Source organism: Lepus europaeus, chromosome 6 (assembly GCF_033115175.1).
Source record: "Lepus europaeus isolate LE1 chromosome 6, mLepTim1.pri, whole genome shotgun sequence".
Lineage (NCBI taxonomy): Eukaryota > Metazoa > Chordata > Mammalia > Lagomorpha > Leporidae > Lepus > Lepus europaeus.
The window spans coordinates 96,216,125-96,238,531 of NC_084832.1; the positions used below are offsets into that span (position 1 = coordinate 96,216,125).

Below are 22,407 nucleotides of genomic sequence, written 5' to 3' on the forward strand. Positions count from 1 at the left end.
CTTCTATGCACTGGTTCACTCTGGTTCACTCCCCAGATGCTGCAAGTAAGCTGGGAGCTGGGAACAATCCAAGTCTACTGCAGGGGTGGAAGGAGCCCAATCAATTAGATCATCCCTGCAGCTTTAGTAAGAAGCTGGAGTCAGGAGTTGCAACAGGATATTGAACCCAAGCATTCTGATGGGATGTGGGTATCTTTTTTTTTTTTTTTTGACAGGTAGAGTTATAGACAGAGAGAGACATAGAGAGAAAGGTCTTCCTTCCATTGGTTCACCCCACAAATGACCGCTGCGGCCGGAACTGTGCCGATCCAAAGCCAGGAGCTTCTTCCTAGTCTCCCATGCGGGTGCAGAGGCCCAAGCACTTGGGCCATTCTCCACTGCCTTCCCAGGCCACAGCAGAGCTGGACTGGAAGAGGAGCAGCCGGGACTAGATCTGGCGCCCATATGGGATGCCGGCGCCACAGGCAGAGGATTAGCCAAGTGAGCCATGGTGCCAGGTGGGATGTGGGTATCTTAAGAAGCTGCTTAGGCCGGCGCTGCGGCTCAACAGGCTAATCCTCTACCTGCGGTGCCGGCACTCCGGGTTCTAGTTCTGGTCGGGGTGCCGGAGTCTGTCCCGGTTGCTCCTCTTCCAGTCCAGCTCTCTGCTGTGGCCAGGGAGTTCAGAGGAGGATGGCCCAGGTGCTTGGGCCCTGCACCCGCATGGGAGACCAGGAGAAGCACCTGGCTCCTGCCATCGGATCAGCGCGGTGCGCCAGCTGCAGCGTGCTGGCCGTAGCGGCCATTGGAGGCTGAACCAACGGTAAAAGGAAGACCTTTCTCCCTGTCTTCTCTCTCTCTCACTGTCCACTCTGGCTGTCAAAAGAAAAAAGAAAAAAAAAAGCTGCTTAATTACTAGGCTGAATGCTGCCCACGCTTTTTTTATTTCTCCCAGTTTTATTTTTTTCATTCATTTGAAAGCAGGGAGGCAGAGAGGGAAGGAGATTGAGAGAGAGAGAGAAGGGCACTGCCGGAAGTTTAAAAAAAATACACCGAGGATATTTATGATAATTTTGTTAGCTTATTTACTTTATTGAAATGAACTTCATAAAATATTAATGTTATAATTGGTCACCAGACTTTCATATTTTTTTTTAAGACTTTTTTTTGTTTTGTTTTTTTGACATGCAGAGTGGACAGTGAGAGAGAGAGAGACAGAGAGAAAGGTCTTCCTTTACCCTTGGTTCACCCTCAGATGGCCGCTGCGGTTGGCGCACTGTGGCCAGCGCAGAGCGCTGATCCGAAGGCAGGAGCCAGGGGCTTCTCCTGGTCTCCCATGAGGGTGCAGGGCCCAAGGACTTGGGCCATCCTCCACTGCACTCTCGGGCCATAGAAGAGAGCTGGCCTGGAAGAGGGGCAACTGGGAGAGAATCCGGTGCCCTGACCAGGACTAGAACCCGGTGTGCCAGTGCCGCAGGCAGAGGATTAGCCTATTGAGCCGCGGCGCCGGCCTCAGACTTTCATATTCTACTTCCAGCTGAATTGGAGAGTTCTTGTGGTGAGAAATAAAAATTTGTTAGGCCAGTGCCGCAGCTCAATAGGCTAATCCTCCATCTGTGGCACCAGCACACCGTGTTCTAGTCCCGGTCGGGGAGCCGGATTCTATCCCGGTTGCTCCTCTTCCAGTCCAGCTCTCTGCTGTGGCCTGGGAGTGCAGTGGAGGATGGCCCAAGTCCTTGTGCCCTGCACTCGCATGGGAGACCAGGAAAAGCACCTGGCTCCTGGCTTCAGATCAGTGTGGTGTGCTGGCTGTAACGCGCCGGCCGCAGCGGCCACTGAGGGATGAACCAACAGAAAAGGAAGACCTTTCTCTCTCTCTCTCTCACTGTCCACTCTGCCTGTAAAAAAAAAAAAAAAAAAAATTATTGCATAGAACTTGTCTTCAGAGAGTAAAGGACAAGGGTAGCTAATTCTGTTTACTTTGTGCCGGGCACTGATGCAGGTATTTTTATGTGTGATCTTATTTTTTTTTTTTTTAATTTTTGACAGGCAGAGTGGACAGTGAGAGAGAGACAGAGAGAAAGGTCTTCCTTTTGCCGTTGGTTCACCCTCCAATGGCCGCCGCGGTAGCGCGCTGCAGCCAGCGCACCGCGCTGTTCCGATGGCAGGAGCCAGGTGCTTATCCTGGTCTCCCATGGGGTGCAGAGCCCAAACACTTGGGCCATCCTCCACTGCACTCCCTGGCCACAGCAGAGAGCTGGCCTGGAAGAGGGGCAACCGGGACAGGATCGGTGCCCCAACCGGGACTAGAACCCGGTGTGCCGGCGCCGCAAGGTGGAGGATTAGCCTAGTGAGCCGCGGCGCCAGCCCTGTGTGTGATCTTATTTAACCTTAAAACAACTAAATGAGCTTGGTGTTAGCCTCATTTTTCAGAAAGCTGAGATTCAGAAAACTTGTGCTCCAGATCAACCATCAGCAAGTACAGAAGTCAGGCTCGTTCCCAGGTTGCGTGATATCAATGTATACCATTTTATGTTGTACTCTATAAGGTGTTCAGAGCGCTTTACTAATGTGGATTGGCAAATGTGGTAGCACTTTGTCCATAACATAGATGAAGAGTATGTGGAAACGGATTTGTTCTTACTTTGATGCCATAGCTTGGGGAGAAAAAGCACTGAGCCTTGAAGATTTGGTGTATGGTGGGGGAGTGTCCTGCAGTGACTGTTTTCAATTAAATGTTTATTTTTTATAGGTGGCAGTTTTCAAAGAACGGGAGCAAAAGGAGATTGAAGCCATGCATTCCCTCAGAGCAGCCAACCTAGCCAAGATGACGATGGTGGACCGCATAGAAGAAGTAAAATTTTGCATTTGCCGCAAGACAGCAAGTGGGTTTATGCTACAGTGTGAGCTGTGTAAAGACTGGTTCCATAACAGCTGTGTTCCCCTTCCTAAATCAAGTTCCCAGAAGAAAGCATCCAGTTGGCAGGCCAAAGAAGTAAAATTCCTTTGCCCTCTTTGTATGCGTTCTCGGAGGCCGAGGCTAGAGACTATTCTATCACTCTTGGTGTCTCTTCAGAAGTTGCCTGTACGGTTGCCAGAAGGAGAGGCCCTACAATGTTTGACAGAACGTGCTATGAGTTGGCAAGATAGAGCCCGGCAGGCCCTAGCCACAGATGAATTGTCCTCTGCACTGGCCAAGCTGTCTGTGTTGAGCCAGCGTATGGTGGAGCAGGCAGCTCGAGAAAAAACTGAAAAGATCATTAGTGCAGAACTCCAAAAAGCAGCTGCCAATCCAGACTTACAGGCAAGTGTAGGATTTATATTCTTTTTCTGTTTCATTTAATAGTGTCAGTGTATACATAGTAAATCTGTCTAATTGGCTAAGAAAACAGCAGTAACTTGCCTGAAGTTTATAACCATGGCATCTTCCTTCTGCATAAACCCAGAGCCTTTTCTTTGGGTAGATAGATTGGTTGTTTTAGTAAAATATTAACTGGAAATATAATCCAGGTGGATCTTGGTGTCATAATCAAGTCATTTAATTTCTACTAACTGCTGAATAACTCTATTGTGCACTGTATGAGTTCATTACATTCCTTAAGCCTGTATTAATTGTCCATGTTTGTATAGTGTTGCTCTCTGTTCACCTTGGGATCACTTGCTGTTTAGGGGCACTTATCTAGTTTCCAGCAGTCTGCTTTTAACCGAGCAGTGAGCAGTGTATCATCTTCCCCTCGACAAACGATGGACTATGATGATGAAGAAACGGATTCTGATGAAGACATTCGGGAGACATATGGCTATGACATGAAGGTAATTCCATGGCAGGCTGTGTGGGTACATACCTGATTGTTTGATTTATGGAAAAGCTATTGAATGCTGATGTTTGAGGTCTAAAAGGGGACAGGAAAGCTAGTTATCTGTCCTGAGTTTATGGTGATACAATTTTTTCAAAACTCTACAGGAGTATAGATTGCTGAAATACCGTTTTTTTTAAAAAGGGGATTATAATCCTACATTTATTTTCCTCGTCTTCCAACTCCTTATGACAGTAGGACTAGAAAAATTGTGTGTTAATGTTATTGAAAGCTTTCATGGCCAATATCAGTGTTTCAGATTTTTTTTTCTTTGAGTTGTTAAAATCTATATAGTACATTTTGAGAATCCTGTTCTGCCTGTGTTAGGAGTCTTCTGCTCTGTTCTCTTGTTTACATGGGATTAAATAGAATGTCTATTTGGAGATGGGTAATGCTTGGGCCCGTGATTGGGATTTGTGTAGTTAGAGTTAGAACATATTATCTCCTATAAATATGATTGTTTGGATAAAAACACCACACTGGTGGTGAAGGGGTGTTAGCAAGTTTTTTTTCTTTTTAAAGATTTATTTATTATTTGAAAGGCAGAGTTACAGAGAGGCAGAGGCAGAGAGAGAAGTCTGCTGGTTCACTCCCCAGATGGCTGCAATGGCCGGAACTGTACTAATCCGGAGCCAGGAGCCAGGAGCTTCCTCCGAGTCTCCCATGTCGGTATAGGGGCTCAAGGACTTGGGCCATCTTCTGCTGTTTTCCCAGGCTATAGCACAGAGTTGAATTGGAAATGGAGAAGCAGGGACTCCAACTGACGGCCATATGGGGTGCTGGCACTGCAGACAACAGCTTTACCCACTACACCACAGCACCTGCCCTGACAAGTCAGAGTTGGATACAATTGGCCTGTCCGTGTCACATACAGATCTTTTGCTTTTGACCTAGTAAAACATCATAATCTAGGCAGACATCCTTCCAGAATACAGTTCACCTATTGATTTAGGTGATATTCAATTACTCTGTTTAGAATTTGTGCCTATAACCTTAGAGTTTGTACTTTAAAATGACACTGCCTCCAAAGAATGAGGGAGATTCTGTTGCCTTGACTTTGTCTTTTCAGCTTGCAGATCAGGGGTAGGTACTGCTCATTTTTAGAGCATGAATCTCATCAGGATTAAAACTTCTAGGATGTTAATTAAAATCTTCTCTCATAGATGCTTGCCAGTTTGTCTTCTGGAAAATACTGTTCTGAATATAAAAATGTATCCCTGAATGGGATGTTTCAGTGAGGAACTTTTCAGTTAAGTGAATTAGATTTGAGAAAAGTTGAAGCTGGCATTAGCTTTTTCAAGTAAGCTTCTAAACTTCTTGTTAGCCTGAGTTTAATGATTGTCTTTGTTTATAAAATTGTATAGAATGACCAGGAGCAGCTGAAAGGGAATATTATACATGCTAACTATTAATTAGCTGGCTTTCTACTTGTAGTAGATCACCTATTTGCCATAGCTTTGAGGCCTCCAGTACTTGTGGTGTTTGCTTTCTAGCACATTAGTATTGATACTGTGACTGGGCTAAACATGATGGGCTTTGCTTGGAAGCAGGTTGGTAACTGGTGAAAATAAAACATCACAAATATTGCATGATTTTCAGGGGTAGGAATTAAAACTCTGGTTTGATATTTTGTAAAGTTTTTGTGGGACTGTTAGCTTATAGTCTCTTTGGTAGGGGATACTGGCAGACTAGAAAAATGAAATTGCAAATTTTATAGTTTTAGCAGTGTATTTGATGGCTTAATAGAATGGAAGAATGATGGCAAAGACTTGTAATTCAGGGTCACATTTATTTTGATGTTGGTAATTTTGGATGAAAAGAATTAAACCCTTCTTCAGCATTTTTCTATAAAGCACTTATTTGCAAATTTGCTAACTTATTGTATTTCTCTTGGTGATTTTTTTCCTCTTATGTGGTATCTGCTGTTGTGACCATGAATTCTGCTTAAAATACTTTAATATTTTTGCTTGAGGAAGAGCCCCTTGCTGGTTTAGAAAGAAAAGCTGGAACTTAGAATGTAAAATAATATTAGTCTTTTGATCTTAGTTGCAATACCATTTGAATATTAAAATATTTTGTACTTTGTATAGTTTGATTATTTCATTCTGCGTGTAATAGCCTGCAATCACCACTAAAATAATCTGAGCAGTGTTAAAATTTAGGAAGATACATATTTAGTGAAGCAAGATCTGAAATGAATGGATAACCTCCTCTCAAAGATTTATTTATTTATTTGAAAGGCTGAGTTACAGAGAGAGAGGGAGTCTTCCATCTGTTGGTTCACTCCCCCATGGCTGCACCAGACCAAAACCAGGAGCTAGGAGCTTCATCAAGGACAAATACTTGAGCCATCTTCAGCTGCTTTTTCCAGGCCATTAGCAGGGAACTGTATTGGAATTGGTGCAGCTGAGACACAAAATGGTGCCATTTGGGATGCTGGCGTCATAGCAACATCACCTGCTATGCCACAATACTGGCCCATAACAATGCATCTTTTTTTTTTTCTTTTTTTAAAAAATATTCATTTATTTTATTTGAAAGGCAGAGTTAGAGACAGAGGGAGAGACACAGACTGAGATCCTCCATCTGCTGGTTCACTTCCCTAAGGCTGCAACCGCTATAGCTGGGCAGATCTGAAGCCAGCAGCCTCCTCTGCATCTCCCACTTGGGTGCAGGGGCCCAAGTACTTGGGCCATCCTCCACTGCCTTCCCTGGCCATCAGCAGGGAGCTGGATTGTAAGTGGAGTAGCCAGGACTTAGAGCTGGTGCCCACATGGGATGCCTGCGCTGGCCCCAACAATGCATATTTTACTCAACAAATCCAGCATTGTATCTTTTCATATTACATACTTCACACCAGGAAAATAATTTAAAAATTTTTTTAACTTTGCATTATGTTATTTTCTGGTTACTTCTTTTCCATTTTGAAAGTTTAAGTGAAAGACCCCTGCATGAGTTAGAATGAAATGAGAGAAGTCAAGGACAAAAACAGACCACTCTCATTAGGGAGAAAAAGCACCTGGGAACTGAAGGTGTAGGGGTTTGTACTTGTTGTTCTTTTGCCTTTGGTGACTTGAGTAGAAGACTATGAACTGTTATTCCTAAATATGAGTGAATGGCATTGTCTTCTAGATTCCTCTTGAAAAAAACCCTTTTTCTTCTGAGTTATATTTTCCAAAGCTAATCATTACTTTGAATCTCTTGATTTTTGGAAAGTATCCTGTTTAATTAAGAACAGACTCAAAAAGAATTAAGTGTTGGGTTAGTTACTAAGCTGTTGTCTCGTCTCTTCTAACCCACTCTGCGTTGTGATGCTGAGGCTGGGTATCTCTAAAGGGCCAGATAGTAAATATCTTTGTCTGTATTGCACAGTATTTATTTATTTGCAACTGTTAAAAAAATATAAAAACTATCTTTGGCTGACAATCTATATAAAAACAGGTTGCCAACTGGGCTTGGCCCACAAGTTATAGTTTGCCAGCCACTGCTGTATACATTTGTCCTTTGCCAGGTATTTCTCTTCTGCCCATGGGAGCTATTAGAGAAAATTAAAAGATCTGAACAATAAGAAGGAATGTGATCTGTCTCCTATTTATTAACCTATTCCTGACATCATCTTCTGAATTGTGTGCTTATTACCTTTTTTTCCACCCTGACAGAGTCAGCTAACTGGTTCCAGTTTGCAGTTTTCCCCCATACTGCTAAAGCAACCATGTCAGCACTTCCTACTCAGAGGTCTAGATGGCAGCTATGCAGGACTCTTTCTCGAAGCCTGAATCTCCCACTCTTTGTCACCGCCAGCTCTAGGGATAGTATGCTAGTTTTTCATTACTGTAACTAAAATACCTGAGAGAAGTTACTTGTGAAGGAAAAAAAGTTTATTTTGGCTCAGTTTTGAGGGCCTGCAGTGCAAGATGGGTGGTCCCATAATTCTGGCCCCCATTCTGGTCTGAAGGCAGTAGAACAAGTGTAGAGAGAGGACCACATGATGAACCAGAAAGCAGGAGACACCCCCCCCCATCCCAGCCCCCAAGAAAGGCCGATCTCAGTTTAAATAGCAACCTTCTCAGCAGAATTGTCTTCTGAGGTCATTCCCCAGTGACCTAATGATCTTTCACTGGACCCACCTTCTAGACACTGTGATTGTATCAAGTCCCCACCCTCAGTCCATTAACTGTTAATATAAAACTGTGAAGGTGGTTTGTTTTGTTTTGTTTTTAAAGTGTATTTATTTGAAAGACAGAGATATGGAGAAAGAGAGAGAGAGAGAGAGATCTTGCATCCAGTTGTTCACTCCCCAGATGGCTGCAATGGCCAGGGCTGGGCTAAGCTGAAGCTAGGAACCTGAAACTCCATCCAGGTCTCCCATGTGAGTTGCAGGGGCCCAAGCACTGTTTCCATTTTCCAAGGCCATTAAGAGAGCTGGATTGGAAGTAGAGCAGCTGGGACACTATTGATGCTCATATGGGATGAGGATGTTGCAGATGGTGCTTAACCTACTGTGCCGCAACTGCAGCCCCTAAGCTTCAAAGATTTGAAAGTCTGCATGGGGCTGGCATGCTGCAGCACATTAAGCTGCTCTGTTGATGCCAGCATCTTAGAAGAGTGCCAGTTTGAGTCCTACCTACTCTGCTTCTGATGCAGCTTCCTGCTAATTTTCCTGGGAGAGCATCAGAGGATGGCCCAAATACTTGGGCCCCTGCCACCCATGTGGGAGACCAAGATGAAGCTCCTGGCTTTAATCGCAGCCCTGGCCGTTGGGTCATTGGGAAGGGAAGCACTACTTTTTCTTCCTTTGTGACCCTGCCTTTCAAATTAAAGCAAGAAAGGAGAGAGAAGGAAGGAAGGCAGGGAGGGAGGGAGGGAGGGAGAGTTTGGGAGACAAATCCTATTTAAACTGTGACAGATGGTAACTCATTTCTGCAGTTATCTTGATTTGTTAACTCATTGTTTCCCTTTTGCCTTTTCAGTCTTTTAATACACATTTAACTAGTTTCCTATATTAAATTCTCCCTATTGAAATACCTGGTACGATTTCTGTCTTCCTGATTGTACTTTTTTTTTTCTTCTATTTTTTATTTGTTTATTTGAGAGGTAGCCTTACAGAGACAGGGAGAGACAGAAATGTCTTCTATCCAAATGGCTGCAACAGCTGGAGCTGGGCCAGGAGCCAGGAGCTTCTTCTGGGTCTCTCAGTTGGGTGCAGGGACCCAAGCACTTGGGCCATCTTCTGCTGCTTTCCCAGGCCATAGCAGAGAGCTGGATCATAAGAGGAGCAACCAGGACATTAAACTGATGCCTATATGGGACGCTGGTGCCGCAGGCGGAGGCGGAGAGCGCTCGCCCCACACTCTGACTTTTAAAGTTGTACAGATGGGCTTGTGAAAATCATTCCATGGGAGAATCAACTGATACTAACTACAGCTGTCAGGTGTAAAATTTCTATACTGTCAGTCAGGCTCTTCATTGGACTGATAAGAGCAATTGGTGAGATTCTTATCTTAGAAACCTTTAGAGATAATTAAATAGTTTGTGTGTCTTTAAGATGTCACATTTAAAACTTTTTTCCCCTCTTAAGTTCATTTTATTTTCTTTTAAAGGATCAAGGTTCCTTCACCCACTAAGTTTCAGTTTCAATTCTGCAAGTACAGGTGTACAGTTACCATTGTAGTGTATTTATTGCTTAAGTGTTTGTAGGATGATGGGACATAATGCATTCAACTTGTGATGTCAGTGTTTTATGTATGTGAATTATAGATTGTAGATTACTTAATAGTAATTTCTTCATAAATTTATTGTTTCTGGATTTTTTATTTTTTGACAGGCAAAGATAGTGAGAGAGAGAGAGGTCTTCCTTCCATTGGTTCACCCCCCCAAATGGCCGCTACGGCTGGCGCACTGCGCCGATCCGAAGCCAGGAGCCAGGTGCTTCTTCCTGGCCTCCCATGTGGGTGCAGGGCCCAAGTACTTGGGCCATCCTCCACTGCCCTCCCGGGCCACAGCAGAGAGCTGGACTGGAAGAGGAGCAACTGGGGACAGAACCCAGCGCCCCAACTGGGACTAGAACCCGGGGTGCCGGCGCTGCAGGCGGAGGATTAGCCAAGTGAGCCGCGGCACCAGCTCTCTGAATTATTTTTGAGTTTTGTTCTTCATTTTGGCTTGAAACTGTAATCATTACAGATCTCCCCTGTGGAGACTTTCTATCTTATTGAATATGTTAAGTTTTAATGTGTTTTTAGTATATTATAATAGCTTTAACTTGAAAGCTAACCCTGAAGACAACTTTAGAGCCTTGTCATAGGATGGATAAAGTGGTTCTTAGTGTTCTTCTTTGTTTCTTCTCTAGGACACAGCTAGTGTGAAGTCCTCTAGTAGTCTGGAACCCAATCTGTTTTGTGATGAAGAGATTCCCATCAAGTCAGAGGAGGTGGTAACTCACATGTGGACAGCACCTTCGTTCTGTGCAGAACATGCCTATTCTTCTGCTTCCAAGAGTTGTTCTCAAGGTAATACTGCTTTATAAAAATGGGGAGAAGGTAAACTTAACACCAATGAGGAAAAAAAATACTGTATGAATTAAGACTGTGAGTTCTTCTTGCATTGAATGTGCTGCCAGGCCATGATATGCTAATAGACCCTGAAAATGCTGTTTTGACAAAAAAAGGCAGTTCCTGGTTGCATTTATTATCATTAGATTACAACCTGAAAACTTCATTAGAAGAACTTTAGAAGCCATCAAGTCCCATCTCTCATTTGTGTAAAATCCCTCATCAGTAATTATTTACCTTTTTTTTTTTTTTAAGATTGATTTATTTTAATTGAAAGAGTTACACAGAGAGAAGGAGAGGCAGAGAAAGAGAGAGGTCGTCCATCTGCTGGTTCACTCCTCAATTGGCCCCAACGGCTGGTGCTGTGCCTATCCGAAGCCAGGAGCCAGAAGCCTCTCCCGGGTCTCCCATGTGGGTGCAGGGCCCAAGCACTTGGGCCATCCTCCACTGCACTCCTGGGCCATAGCAGAGAGCTGGCTTGGAAGAGGGGCAACCGGGACAGAATCCGGAGCTGCGACCGGGACTAGAACCCGGTGTGCTGGCGCCGCTAGGTGGAGGATTAGCCTGTTGAGCCACGGCGCCAGCCAGGAAATTCTTTTCTTGGTAGATGATTTCTCCATGTTGTTCACATATTAATCAGGCCTTTATGGAACAGCATATTATCGTTGGTTCATTAGGAAGATAACTATTTACACAAGGCAGCTAACTGCTTAGTTTTTTATTATGGTTTAGAGAAAATGACTCAAGAGAATCTGCCTCCACTCCTGTTGCCACAGGATTAAAAAATTCATAAGGGCAAATAATATGGATAAAAAACCAATTTTAAACTCTTAAGTCAGTTATTTAGAGTGAGCTTTAGTATTCTAGATGTTTTGTTTTCTGTGTTTTTTAATTTCATTTTCACTTCTTACTGATGCAATGAATCCAAATAACCTAAAGTCAGTATTTATCCCTAAGTATTTACTTCAAAAACAATACATTTTTTCCATAGTTTTCCTCTTTTGTTTTGTGTTATATTTTGGGAAAGGTTCTAGCACACCGAGGAAACAACCTCGGAAGAGCCCTTTGGTACCCCGAAGTTTGGAACCTCCAGTGTTGGAGCTGTCACCTGGAGCCAAAGCCCAGCTGGAAGAGCTGATGATGGTGGGAGATCTCCTAGAAGTATCTCTGGATGAGACTCAACACATATGGCGCATTTTGCAGGCGACACACCCACCCTCTGAAGACAGATTCCTGCATATCATGGAGGTATGGATTTTTTCTTTTCTTTTTTTTTTTTAAGATTTATTTATTTTGTTTGAAAGGCAGAGTTACAGGGAGGCTGAGGCTCAGAGAGAGAGAGAGAGAGGTTTTCTGTCTGCTGGTTCATGGCCAAATGGCCACAACAGCCAGAGCTACGCTGATCCGAAGCCAGGAGTTTCTTCCGGGTCTCCCACATGGGTGCAGGGGCCCAAGGACTTGGGCCATCTTCCATTGCCTTCCCAGGCCATAGCAGAGAGCTGGACTGGAGGTAGAGCAGTTAGGACTTGAACTGGTGCCCATATGGGATGCCGACACTGCAGTCAGTGACTTTTAACCACTACGTCACAGTGCCGGCCCCTATTTTCTCTTTATTTTTTTAAAGATTTATTTATTTATTTGAAAGGCAGAGATACAGGGTGAGAAGGGGAGAGAGAGAGAGAGAGGGACAGATCCTCCATCTGCTGCTTCACTCCCCAAATGGCCACAATGGCTGAGCCTGGGCTAGGCCAAAGCCAGGAGCCAGGAGTTTCCTCCAGGTCTCCCACATGGGTGCAGGGGCCCAAGTATTTGGGCCATCTTCCAGGGCTTTTCTCAGGTGCATTAACAGGGAGCTGGATCAGAAGTGGAGCAGCCAGGACTCAAACAGGTGCCCATATGGGATGCTTGCACTGCAGGCAGAGGCTTAACCTTCTACGCCATAGCGCCAGCCCCAGAGGTATGAATTTAATGCTTAAACCATTTAGGTGAGGTGAGCCTTTGGGCTGGCAGTTAAGGTGACTGATTAGGATACCTGCATCCCATATTGGAGTGCCTGGGTTTAAGGCTTGCTCCTAGTTCTAGCTTCCTGGCAATACTCCTCCTGGGAGTCATCAGGGGATGGCTCAAATCTCTGCCCCGACATGGGAGACCTGAACTGAGATTTTTGAGTTCATAAATTTGGCTTGGCCTACTTCTGAATGTCGTGGAGATTTGAGGGTTTGAATCAGCAGATGAGGAACTGTGGAATCTGTCTGTTGGTCTCTCACTGTCTCTCTGCCTCTCAAATAAGTCAATCTTAAAATTTTTTAAAAAGAATCAAGGGCGTTGGTTACATAGAAATGGTTTGGGTGGGAGGGAGAATCTGCATTCATATAGTGCACTTGCCTAGCAGTTTGTCGCACATATAATTTTTTTTGTATCTGGAATCTCATTTGATCATAATTCTGAGAGGGTAGAAGGTGTGGAGGCCAAAGGAAATACAGGATGATTGTTTCCATTCTGCATGTAGAGAAATGAAGGAGCAGAGAAGTGTGAAATGAAGCTTATACAGCCAGTAAAAATAAAACACCTCAATTCTAACTCTGACATCTGACTCCTCCTTGTTGGTAGCCTCGTTTAGAGATTGTTTTCTGGTCCACAAAACATTTTCTGCACATCCATTATCTTACTGAATCTTTTTATTCCATATAAGGAAAACAAAAAATTAGAGGTTAAGTATTTTGTTCAAGGTGTTACAAACTTCAGACATTTATAACCCAGCGTTCTTTTGAATTCTTTTGCTTAGATTGCTGCAGAGATTCTCAAGTCTCAAATCTGCAGAAGGATGAATTCCCATATTTTTAAAGACATTCTCAAATTTTATTATGTTTTTCAGTATTTTTCTAATCCCTTCCCATTCTTTCAGTTACTAGGCACACTTTTTCTATTAAATTTTCAGTGTTTATTATGTAGATACATAATGGGAACAATATTAGAAAGTTGAGAAGATAAATTACTTGATTTTTTTACTTTGTCACAGGAACTATGCTCTAACCCTTGTGAAAGTCACTGCACACCTGTTGTAATGAATCATGGATACAATTTTTATATGTATTCCCAACATTTTTGATAACCACGAAGAATTTATTGTTTAAAGAATTTTAGTAATAAGTACATGATTAAGTGCAGCTGTTTTCCTTTGTTTGTTTTCATCTCAGAAATGCTGCAAATTATATTAATATGTGTTAACATTGAAAACATTTTTTGTGCCCTTTCCCCTTAGCAACTACCCACAACTAAATCTAGAATTATATTTAGGGCTTTCATTACTTTCTACTCTTGAGTTGTATTCATTGACTGTTGTAACTGCCTTTTAAAAATATCTTTTAAATGTCTTTACTTTAGACCAACAGTATTTTTATCTTTTTGTGTTGTGGCATGATATGTGTGACAGAGAACTCACCATTTTGGCCCTTTTTTGGTGGACCATCAGTTGTGGTAGTACGTTCACGTGTCGGGCAGCTGTCTTCAGAGCCCCTTTCCTAAAAGGAACTCGGAGCCCAGGAAGCAGCAGTCTCTGCTTCCTCCCTCCCAGCCTCAGCAACTTGTGTTCTGCGTTGCCTTTGAATTTGCCTCCTGTGGATACCTCAGGAGGACAGCACTGTTTCTAAATGTCTTGCCTTAAAATTGTTTCAAATTTTGTATTTTTCAAGGATGACAGCATGGAAGAGAAACCACTAAAAATGAAGGGAAAGGATTCTTCAGAGAAGAAACGGAAACGGAAGCTGGAAAAGGTAGAACAGCTTTTTGGGGAAGGAAAACAGAAGTCTAAGGAGTTAAAGAAAATGGACAAACCTAAAAAGAAGAAATTAAAATTAAATGCAGACAAATCAAAGGAGCTGAACAAACTGGCCAAGAAGCTAGCAAAAGAAGAAGAAAGAAAGAAAAAGAAGGAGAAGGCTACTGCAGCCAAAGTTGAACTTGTGAAAGAGAATACAGAGAAGAAAAGAGAGAAAAAAGTGCTAGACATTCCCTCCAAGTATGACTGGTCGGGAGCAGAGGAGTCTGATGATGAGAACGCCGTGTGTGCAGCGCAGAACTGCCAGAGACCCTGCAAAGACAAGGTGAGTTCTCGCTGTTCACAGTCAAGTGTGCGAGACGTCAAGGCCCAGCAGCTGTGGAGATCTGTTTGATAAGGTGATAGTGTGTTTTGATTCCAGGATTTGGACTCCTAACATAATTATTTTCTACAGTTTCTATAAACTCTTTTGAATAAAGAAGTTCCTAGGTCAGTGTGCTGAATAGATAAAGTGTTGTATTTTAAAAGTCATGTACCTCGTGAGCATGAGACAAGAGCAGAGAGAAGCTATGTGACCTCTCTGGCAGGTGGTGTATTTCATATGCAGCGGACAAAACAAGTTACAGAATAGTATTGCACCTTCCCTATAGGATGAGCCAGAGAACTAATTCCCTTGTCAATTAACTACAATGGCTGAAAAAATCCTGGGCCTGTATTTTAAGATTTTGGTAAATTGCATTAATTTTAAGGTTGTGTTCTAAAGACCTAAAACTAACTCTGTATTTTACCCACACTCAGGCCTGCGGTTACTCTCCAGAATGGGATATTAACTCTTCCAAATCCTTTTTAACAAATAATTCAGATCCTTAGAGATACTATTTAAAATTTTGTAACACTAAGTTTTAAGCAGAGTGTTCTGTGATGGCTGTTATACTGAGGATAAGAATTGCCGAGAAAAATGGACAGACTTTATGAAAAAAATCCAGTTCTTTAAGTGATTGGAAGTATCTGTTAAAGTTCTCATTAAGAATATAAATTCATAGTTTTATTTATTTATTATGATCTTTATACCACTTGATATTTAGAATATTACTAGCTCCTCAGTTTAAAAAGATGAGCAGAATCAATAAAGCTGTGTCACGGTCACAGCGGGTTGTGCCCTCACTTCCCTCCTCAAATACCTGCTACATTTTTTAGAGCTAGAAGAGGCCAGCAGGTGGCCTTGGTCAGGCTCCTCATTTCACACATGGTGACACCAGGACTTGGTGATGATAAATGATGTCATCAAAGTCAAACTAATTATTGGTAAAACCAAAAGTAGACCCCTGGTTCCCTGGCTGTCAGACTAGGATCTCTCTTCTCAGCCCCACTGGTAAATGAGATGTAAGTACAAAAGCACATTCTAAAACTAAGTGATACTTATATGTAAATTAGATATATAAGATAACTCAGATAACAGCTATTAATATTTTGGTGTGTTTCTTTCCAATTCTTTTTCTATAGTTCTTTTTTGTATCATTGTCACATTGTCTGTTCACTTTGTGTCTTACTTTAATCACTTCATAAGCGTTTTCCTGTATTGTAAACATTTTAAAGAATTTTAGTAGATACATCTCATGTATATACATAATTTTTTCCTTTCACTTTGAATTCTACTTCTCTCTGAATGAGTTTAGTAAGGAGGTTAATTGGAAAGTTCACTGTTGGGAAAACCTTCTGTTTCTTTCTCCTTTAATCAATTTTATGGCAGTTTCAAGACTAGCAACAAGAAATTTAAAGACCAGCAGGAAGATATGTTTCTTTCTGTTTTTTTTCTTTTTAAAAAGTTTATTTAATTTATTTGAAAGCCAGAGTGAGAGAGAGAGGAAGAGGTGGAGATAAGGGCATCTTCTATCCTCTGGTTCACTTCCCAGATGCCTGCAGCACTCCAGGCCAGGCCAAAGCCAGGAGCTCCACCTGGGTCTCCCACATGGGTGGTAGAAATTCTAGAACTTGAGCCATCATCTGCTGCCCCCAGGGTGTGCGTTAGCCAGAAATGGAGTCAGGACTTGCTCCCAGGAACTCCACCACGTGTTGCAGGTTTCCCAAGAAGCAGCTCAAACCTCTGTGCCACAGTGCCCCCCCCCCCCCTTTCCCAGTGGGTTTCTTTCTTTTTTTTTTTTTAAACTTTCATGTTTTATCTTCTCTTTTTTCGCTTTTTTTCTTTGTCACTTAATCTTTCCCCTGTTCTCTGCTCAGTATATGAGTATGATTCAGTCTTTTTATCCTTGTTATCTTTGCTATGGCCTGTAAGCACCGTAGGCCTGACATTTTTACATTTGTTACAAAATTGTTAACACATGCCTATCTGTATGAAAGCACTTGTTAACCAAAAATGCAATACAACTGTTAAAGTGTGATGATTAATGAACTCTGAGATTTGTTTCTATATACTTTCTTTAAATCTAGAAAGTTATTTACATTTTTATGAAACAGTGGGGATTTAGCTGACTATTCAGAGAAATTATCTATTTTAAACTGTTAAAGTATGTAAAGGTGAGCAGAGTGTGCTTACCCTGTCGTTAGCTTACATAAAATAACCTTAGTGTTAGATTTCTGTGTATTTAATTTTAAACAGATTATTTCAGATTATAAATATTTTGCCTATCATTACACTTTGCAGTCTTTCATGATTTTCCCTGTATGTTCTTAACACTAGTCTTAATAAATAAAAGGTATATTTCTCAGTTTATAGTGTTTCTCTAAGGAGATCTAATTAATGCATGGCACATGTTTTCAAACAAAATAAGAAAATGCTTTTTGGGGAAGGCCATTCTTTAAAATATGCAGCAAAAAATTACTTCTAGGGTTCACTTGTTTTCTGATAAGTGTACCTGTATTGTTTCTGTAACTGGTAATTATTATTACTTTCCCTAGAAAAATGCAGATTGAGAAATATCTTTTTAAAATTAGAAGATTGGTTACTTAAATGTACCCTGCCTCAATTTCAAGATGTTTTAGAAACAGTAAAGTAAGAAAATAACAGAATGTGTAATAGGTGTTTTTCAATACCACCTCCTCTATCAATTATCAGATTAATTTCAAGTTAAACTTAATTTTAAAAATAACAACTATTTTCCAAAAATGAGTTTTAGGGGTGGGCTTTTGACCTAGCAGTTCTGAATGCAAGTGGGTTTGAATCCTGGCTCTTCTCCCAATTCCAGCTTCTTGGCTAACACACACCTTGGAGGCAGCAGGTGGTGACTCAAGTACTTAGCTCTCTGCCACCCACTTGGGAGACTGGGATTAAATTCCTAGTTTCTGGCTTTAGCCTGGCAAGGCCCAGGCTGTTGTGTAAATTTGGGAAGTAAACTAGCAGATAGGAGTTGTTTCTCTCTCTGTGTCTCAAATAAATCAATCAATAAAATATAAAAAAATTAAAGTTCAGAATCTTTTTCTTCATGAATTCTGTCCCTTTATTCAGTTTTATTGGTACTAAGAATAAAAAAAAAGTTTACTTAACAGAACAAGTTTCTTTTGGGCTGATATATTTACATAGCATTTTTTTTTTAACGTTAGGATAAATACTTAATCACTTTTTCCATTTGAAAAGAGTTTTTTCACCCTCTAGGGACCTTTTATTTACCCATTATTATTCCCATAAAAAGTCTGGCATCGTGAATTAAAGGATTGAAGTTCATAAATTTATGGCACTCTGATTTTCAAGGATTTGTGTGGAGGTGTTGTCTCTACCAAAATATTTGCATTATTGCCATCTTTACCAGTTCATAGCTCCTTTTAGCACAGATAGTCACAGGTTGGATTACGTAAATGTGTGTCTTACACAAAGTGGTGGTGTAGAGATGGGGTAACCAACTACCCCAGCTTACCTGAGACTTCACCAGTTTTAACATGGAAATTCTCACTGTGGGAAAATTTGTCATTTCTGGGCAAGCTAGGTAAGCTCACCACTTAATGTTTAGAGCACCAAAAAATTATACACAGAGATACTGAACAGATGTACTTCTCTAAGTGAATTGTTTTTGTTTTTCAAATCTGGCCTTTGCAAGGAACCTTGGTACAAAAGAGATTGAATACCAAAATAACAAAAACTCAATTGAGTAAGCTAAGAATATTACAGATTTTCTTTTTCCCTACTGCAGTAATAGGCTGTAAGAAATTAACAAAATGTAATATGCCAAGTTCTTTTTCTTAAGTATAAATGTAAAACCATATAGCAAAACATAAATGTCAAAAAAAATTATTTCTTCTATGTTATATATTTGTCTTTTAAACAGACATTTCTCTCAGATCTGGATATGGTAACCTATTTATGCTATAATTTAAATCTGTGATCTGTTAATAATTAAATGGCTCATGGTTGTGAAGCTTTTAACAGTTTTTTCTGTAATTCACTAGGTATAAAAGGGTAGATTGCTACTAGAATTTAATGTGCCATCAGCCAGACTCTAAACTCTTGATTTGCCAGGCTATTACACAGTCTGTTGCCCCTGTGTTAGATTTTTGTAGATTCAGTGGAAATTCCAAACTTTGGTTTGCTAACGATCCAATGGGCCTTTTTAAACAAAGGATTGTTAATAGATGAACATGGTAAGAAGATGGTGATAAGAGAAGGACTATTTTTCTTTGCCATATTTTTGGGTTAAATTGTTACATAACCTGCAGGTTGCGATAGAATCTGTATACCAATGACTATCTCAAGGAAAGTTAGATATTCTTTGGAAATCGTGGGAGAGCTAGGCTTGGGACCCATGGCCTTAGGACTTCAGGCTTTGACCTCTAGTCAGAATCAGAAAAAGGAAAATACTGTTGAATTTGAAAGAGAGTGATATAATTTTGGAAACCAGAAGCCAATGAGTAGGTCCAGTGAAAAATTAGATTTAAAAAAGCTTGGTACACTTTATTTGATAGCAGATGCTGAAAAATTGATAACTCTGTTATCCCATGGACTGGACTGGATTTAAGAGATTTTTAGAATTAGGAGTAGAGATATCTGTTGGTTCAGGGGTAGCACTATTAACAGCATAATTTCTTAAACCTGGACAGCCCAAAGAAATACAGTTCATCTTTCCAATTCCCTTTACTACCTCCAGACAGCCAAAACACTTATCCCGGATTCACCACCTGACCATTGGGCACTTTGTAAATCTTCACCTGCTTGTAGTACCTTTATCTTTGTTGCACAGAAGCCTTTATCCCCTCACCCCTTTTCTTGATAAGTTTCCCACAACAGGAACATTTTGATCAGTTTTTTTTTTTTTTTCCCCCATAAACTTGAGAAACTACACATACAATTACAGGACAAAAACAATTCAGTTTAGGAAGGAATCGTTAAATTGTTATGAGTTTACAGGGAACAGTCTCATGAAGTGCCAGTGAGGATCAAACTTAGAATATGTGAGAATGACTTGTAGACTCCCTCGATAGTCTAAGTCTGTAGATTTGGGATGGGTCCCAGTTCCATTTTTAACAAACAAAATCGGTGATTCTGTTGCAGGAGGTCCACACATTTTGAGTAGCAATGCTGCAGTTATATCAAAATCTACAATATTTTATATAAACTAAGATAATGAGTAGAGCCATGAGACTAATTTTAAGAAATAACTTCAGTATCTCAGGCAGTGAACTAGGTGTTTTGTCATATATTATTATTATTTTTTAAAGATTTATTTATTTGGCCAAAATGGCTGGGGCTGGGCTGAAGCTGGGAGTCAAGAGCTTCTTTTGGATCTCCCACATAAGTGTAGGAGCCCAAGCATTTGAGCCATCTTCTGGTGCCTTCCCACATGCATTAGTAGGGAGCTGGATCAGAAGTGGATCAACTTAGGACTTGAACTGGCATCCTGATAGGATGCTGGCATTGCAGGTGGCAACTTAACCCACTGTGCCACAATGCCAGCCCCTTGCCATCTATTGGGCCTTCTCAATAATCTTGTAATCAGATGTTATTTCCATTTTACAGTTGTGGCATTTGGGCCTCAATGAGATTAAATGAAATTATGTGATGGAGTCTAGCAAAGTCTTTATACAACACTACCTCTTAAAATCTAGAACTCTAGCAAACATAAAAGTAGGAAGATTATTTTGAAAAATTATTTTTCCATCCTTTATTACAAGCCTAAAACTATAACATGGTTTTGATTATCTTTATGGGATATGGAAACCAATTTTGAAACCCTCTCAGTTTCCTTGAATGAAATTCTTTTACCTAGCCAAAACCTCTTTGCTCTGTTCTTTCTCATAAACTGTCCTGACATACCTCTTTGATTCCTTTATACACCTCTCTTTGCTCTGATGATCTGCTCATGGTTTTAAGTGGCTTCTATTTTGTCAATGAAATGGTCACCTTTGAGCTTTGGAGAGGGAGAGTAGCACTTTTCATCTTAAAGGTTCTCATCTGCCATGACATTAGCTATAAAAATCACGCTCCAAATATAAAAGCCAAAAGTCACTTTATTGTTCAGTGACAAAGGTTAAGTACAAGGCTTAAAGTCACTAAACTGCATTCCCTTTCTGGCCTCCTATAATCAGTATTCTCTGCAGGGCAAAGTTTGCCTGGCACCTGCTACTGACCTATCAGTTTCCCAGACTTGAATTTTGAAGCCCAGAGTGATCTATTGACCTGTGTCTTTTACTGTTATAATTGGTTAATTTGTAAGATTTGACCTCTGATATTTGCTAACTTTTTATAGGGAGTTGTATTTGTAACGGAAGAAGAGAAGAATAAAAAATATTAGTTTTAAAAGTGGCCTATGTGACTGCTTTTCTAAAAAGGTATTTAATGTTCTTAGTACTTTGGCTTATCTCTTTGAAATAAAGCTAATACACAGGATTGCCTTCACATTGTTGTATTCTTCCTTTCTTGACTGATAATTGCATTGTCTTAGAGCCTAGAAATTGTTAATATTAGCTAAAACTACTTGACTGCTCTTATTAGAAGTTCCTTTTTTTTTTTTGTCAAGTTTTTCTCAAACATGTTTCTGCCTCACAAGGAGCCCCAGGTATTCATGAGGTAATGGAGTACCTAAGAGGCCTAATTTTGTGGACACACTATGGTAAAATATAATTTGGGGGTTTTAACTTCTCAGCTTCTTTCATTAAAAAAAAAAATAACCCCATAAGAAGTCATTGTCTGTCTGAGGACATTTCAATTGTTTGCTATCATTTAAGCCAAGAGAGCTCTTTGGTTTGCTTTTACTCTAGGCTAAATGTTTATGTAACCTAAACATTCCCCAATCTTGTCTCCTACAGGTAGACTGGGTACAATGTGATGGTGGCTGTGATGAGTGGTTTCATCAAGTTTGTGTGGGTGTATCTCCAGAAATGGCTGAAAATGAAGATTACATCTGTATAAACTGTGCAAAGAAGCAGGGCCCAGATAGCCCAGGTCAAGCACCACCTCCTTCCTTCATAATGAGCTACAAACTACCCATGGAGGATCTTAAAGAGACCAGTTAGCAGATGCTTGTTTAGTCTGGGACATGGGGGACAATGGACCACATTGAGACCTTAGTCATCAATTAGAGTGGTGTATTTCCACTCAGAATGTTTCTTCCAAAGATGAATGACCTTCAGAGAAAGTCCCGTTAGTGCTGGCTTCCTCTTTGCATGGACTGTGTGGGCTACATTCTCTAGCAGCACATCTATGCGAAGGGTGTCTTTGGTACAGCTGCCTGTCTCCCTTGGGTATGGTTTACTGCATTAAGGTCAAACGCTTGATTGAGCTCTAGGGTGGCGGTGGGCATTAAATACAGTGATGTGCTGGCAAGGTGTGTAGGATGTGGCTTAAAGCCAGTTGATACTAGTTAGAGGCTTATGACGTAGGGCAGCACCAACTGAATACTGATTGTTTGGGTCTCTTTAGTTGGAATATTTGGAAAGGAATCAGCACACTTTCCTTTCACTGTTACCTGGCATTTTGTGCCCTACAGATAGAACCAGGAGAAGCAGGACTGAAATTACTTCTGTTAGCAGTCATGGTATATAGTGGCACAGTCTCTTGGTTATCTGTGCTTGTTTCTACCAAGAAGAAAGCCCCAAATAAGAGAACCTCTCAAAAAAAAAAAAAAAAAAAGAACCTCTCACCATCTGGGGCAGATCATCTCATCTTCCTAAGGAGGAAGATGTAATCTAATTCAGAAGTCCAGTTGGATAATGGAAGAAGAGCTTTTCTTATTTCAAGGCAAGAACCCCCTTCCTCCTTTTTCTGGTTTTGAGAAGTCCGGCTGTCTTGGGTCTGCACTTT

At 41.0% G+C, this 22,407-nt stretch overlaps 1 protein-coding gene across 2 annotated transcripts in view; it reads left to right on the plus strand.

Moving 5' to 3' along the window:
• The window catches only part of KDM5A (lysine demethylase 5A), a 99,002-nt gene extending 76,763 nt beyond the window's left edge, over positions 1 to 22,239 (plus strand). For both annotated transcript variants that reach the window (XM_062194635.1, XM_062194636.1), the window contains exons 23-28: positions 2,732 to 3,283; positions 3,649 to 3,792; positions 10,183 to 10,342; positions 11,412 to 11,632; positions 14,077 to 14,487; positions 21,414 to 22,239. In XM_062194635.1, coding sequence (XP_062050619.1) covers positions 2,732 to 3,283; positions 3,649 to 3,792; positions 10,183 to 10,342; positions 11,412 to 11,632; positions 14,077 to 14,487; positions 21,414 to 21,620 — 1,695 coding nt within the window. In that variant the 3' untranslated portion in view covers positions 21,621 to 22,239. The remainder of the gene's footprint in view (positions 1 to 2,731; positions 3,284 to 3,648; positions 3,793 to 10,182; positions 10,343 to 11,411; positions 11,633 to 14,076; positions 14,488 to 21,413) is intronic.
• Positions 22,240 to 22,407: the final 168 nt, after the last annotated feature.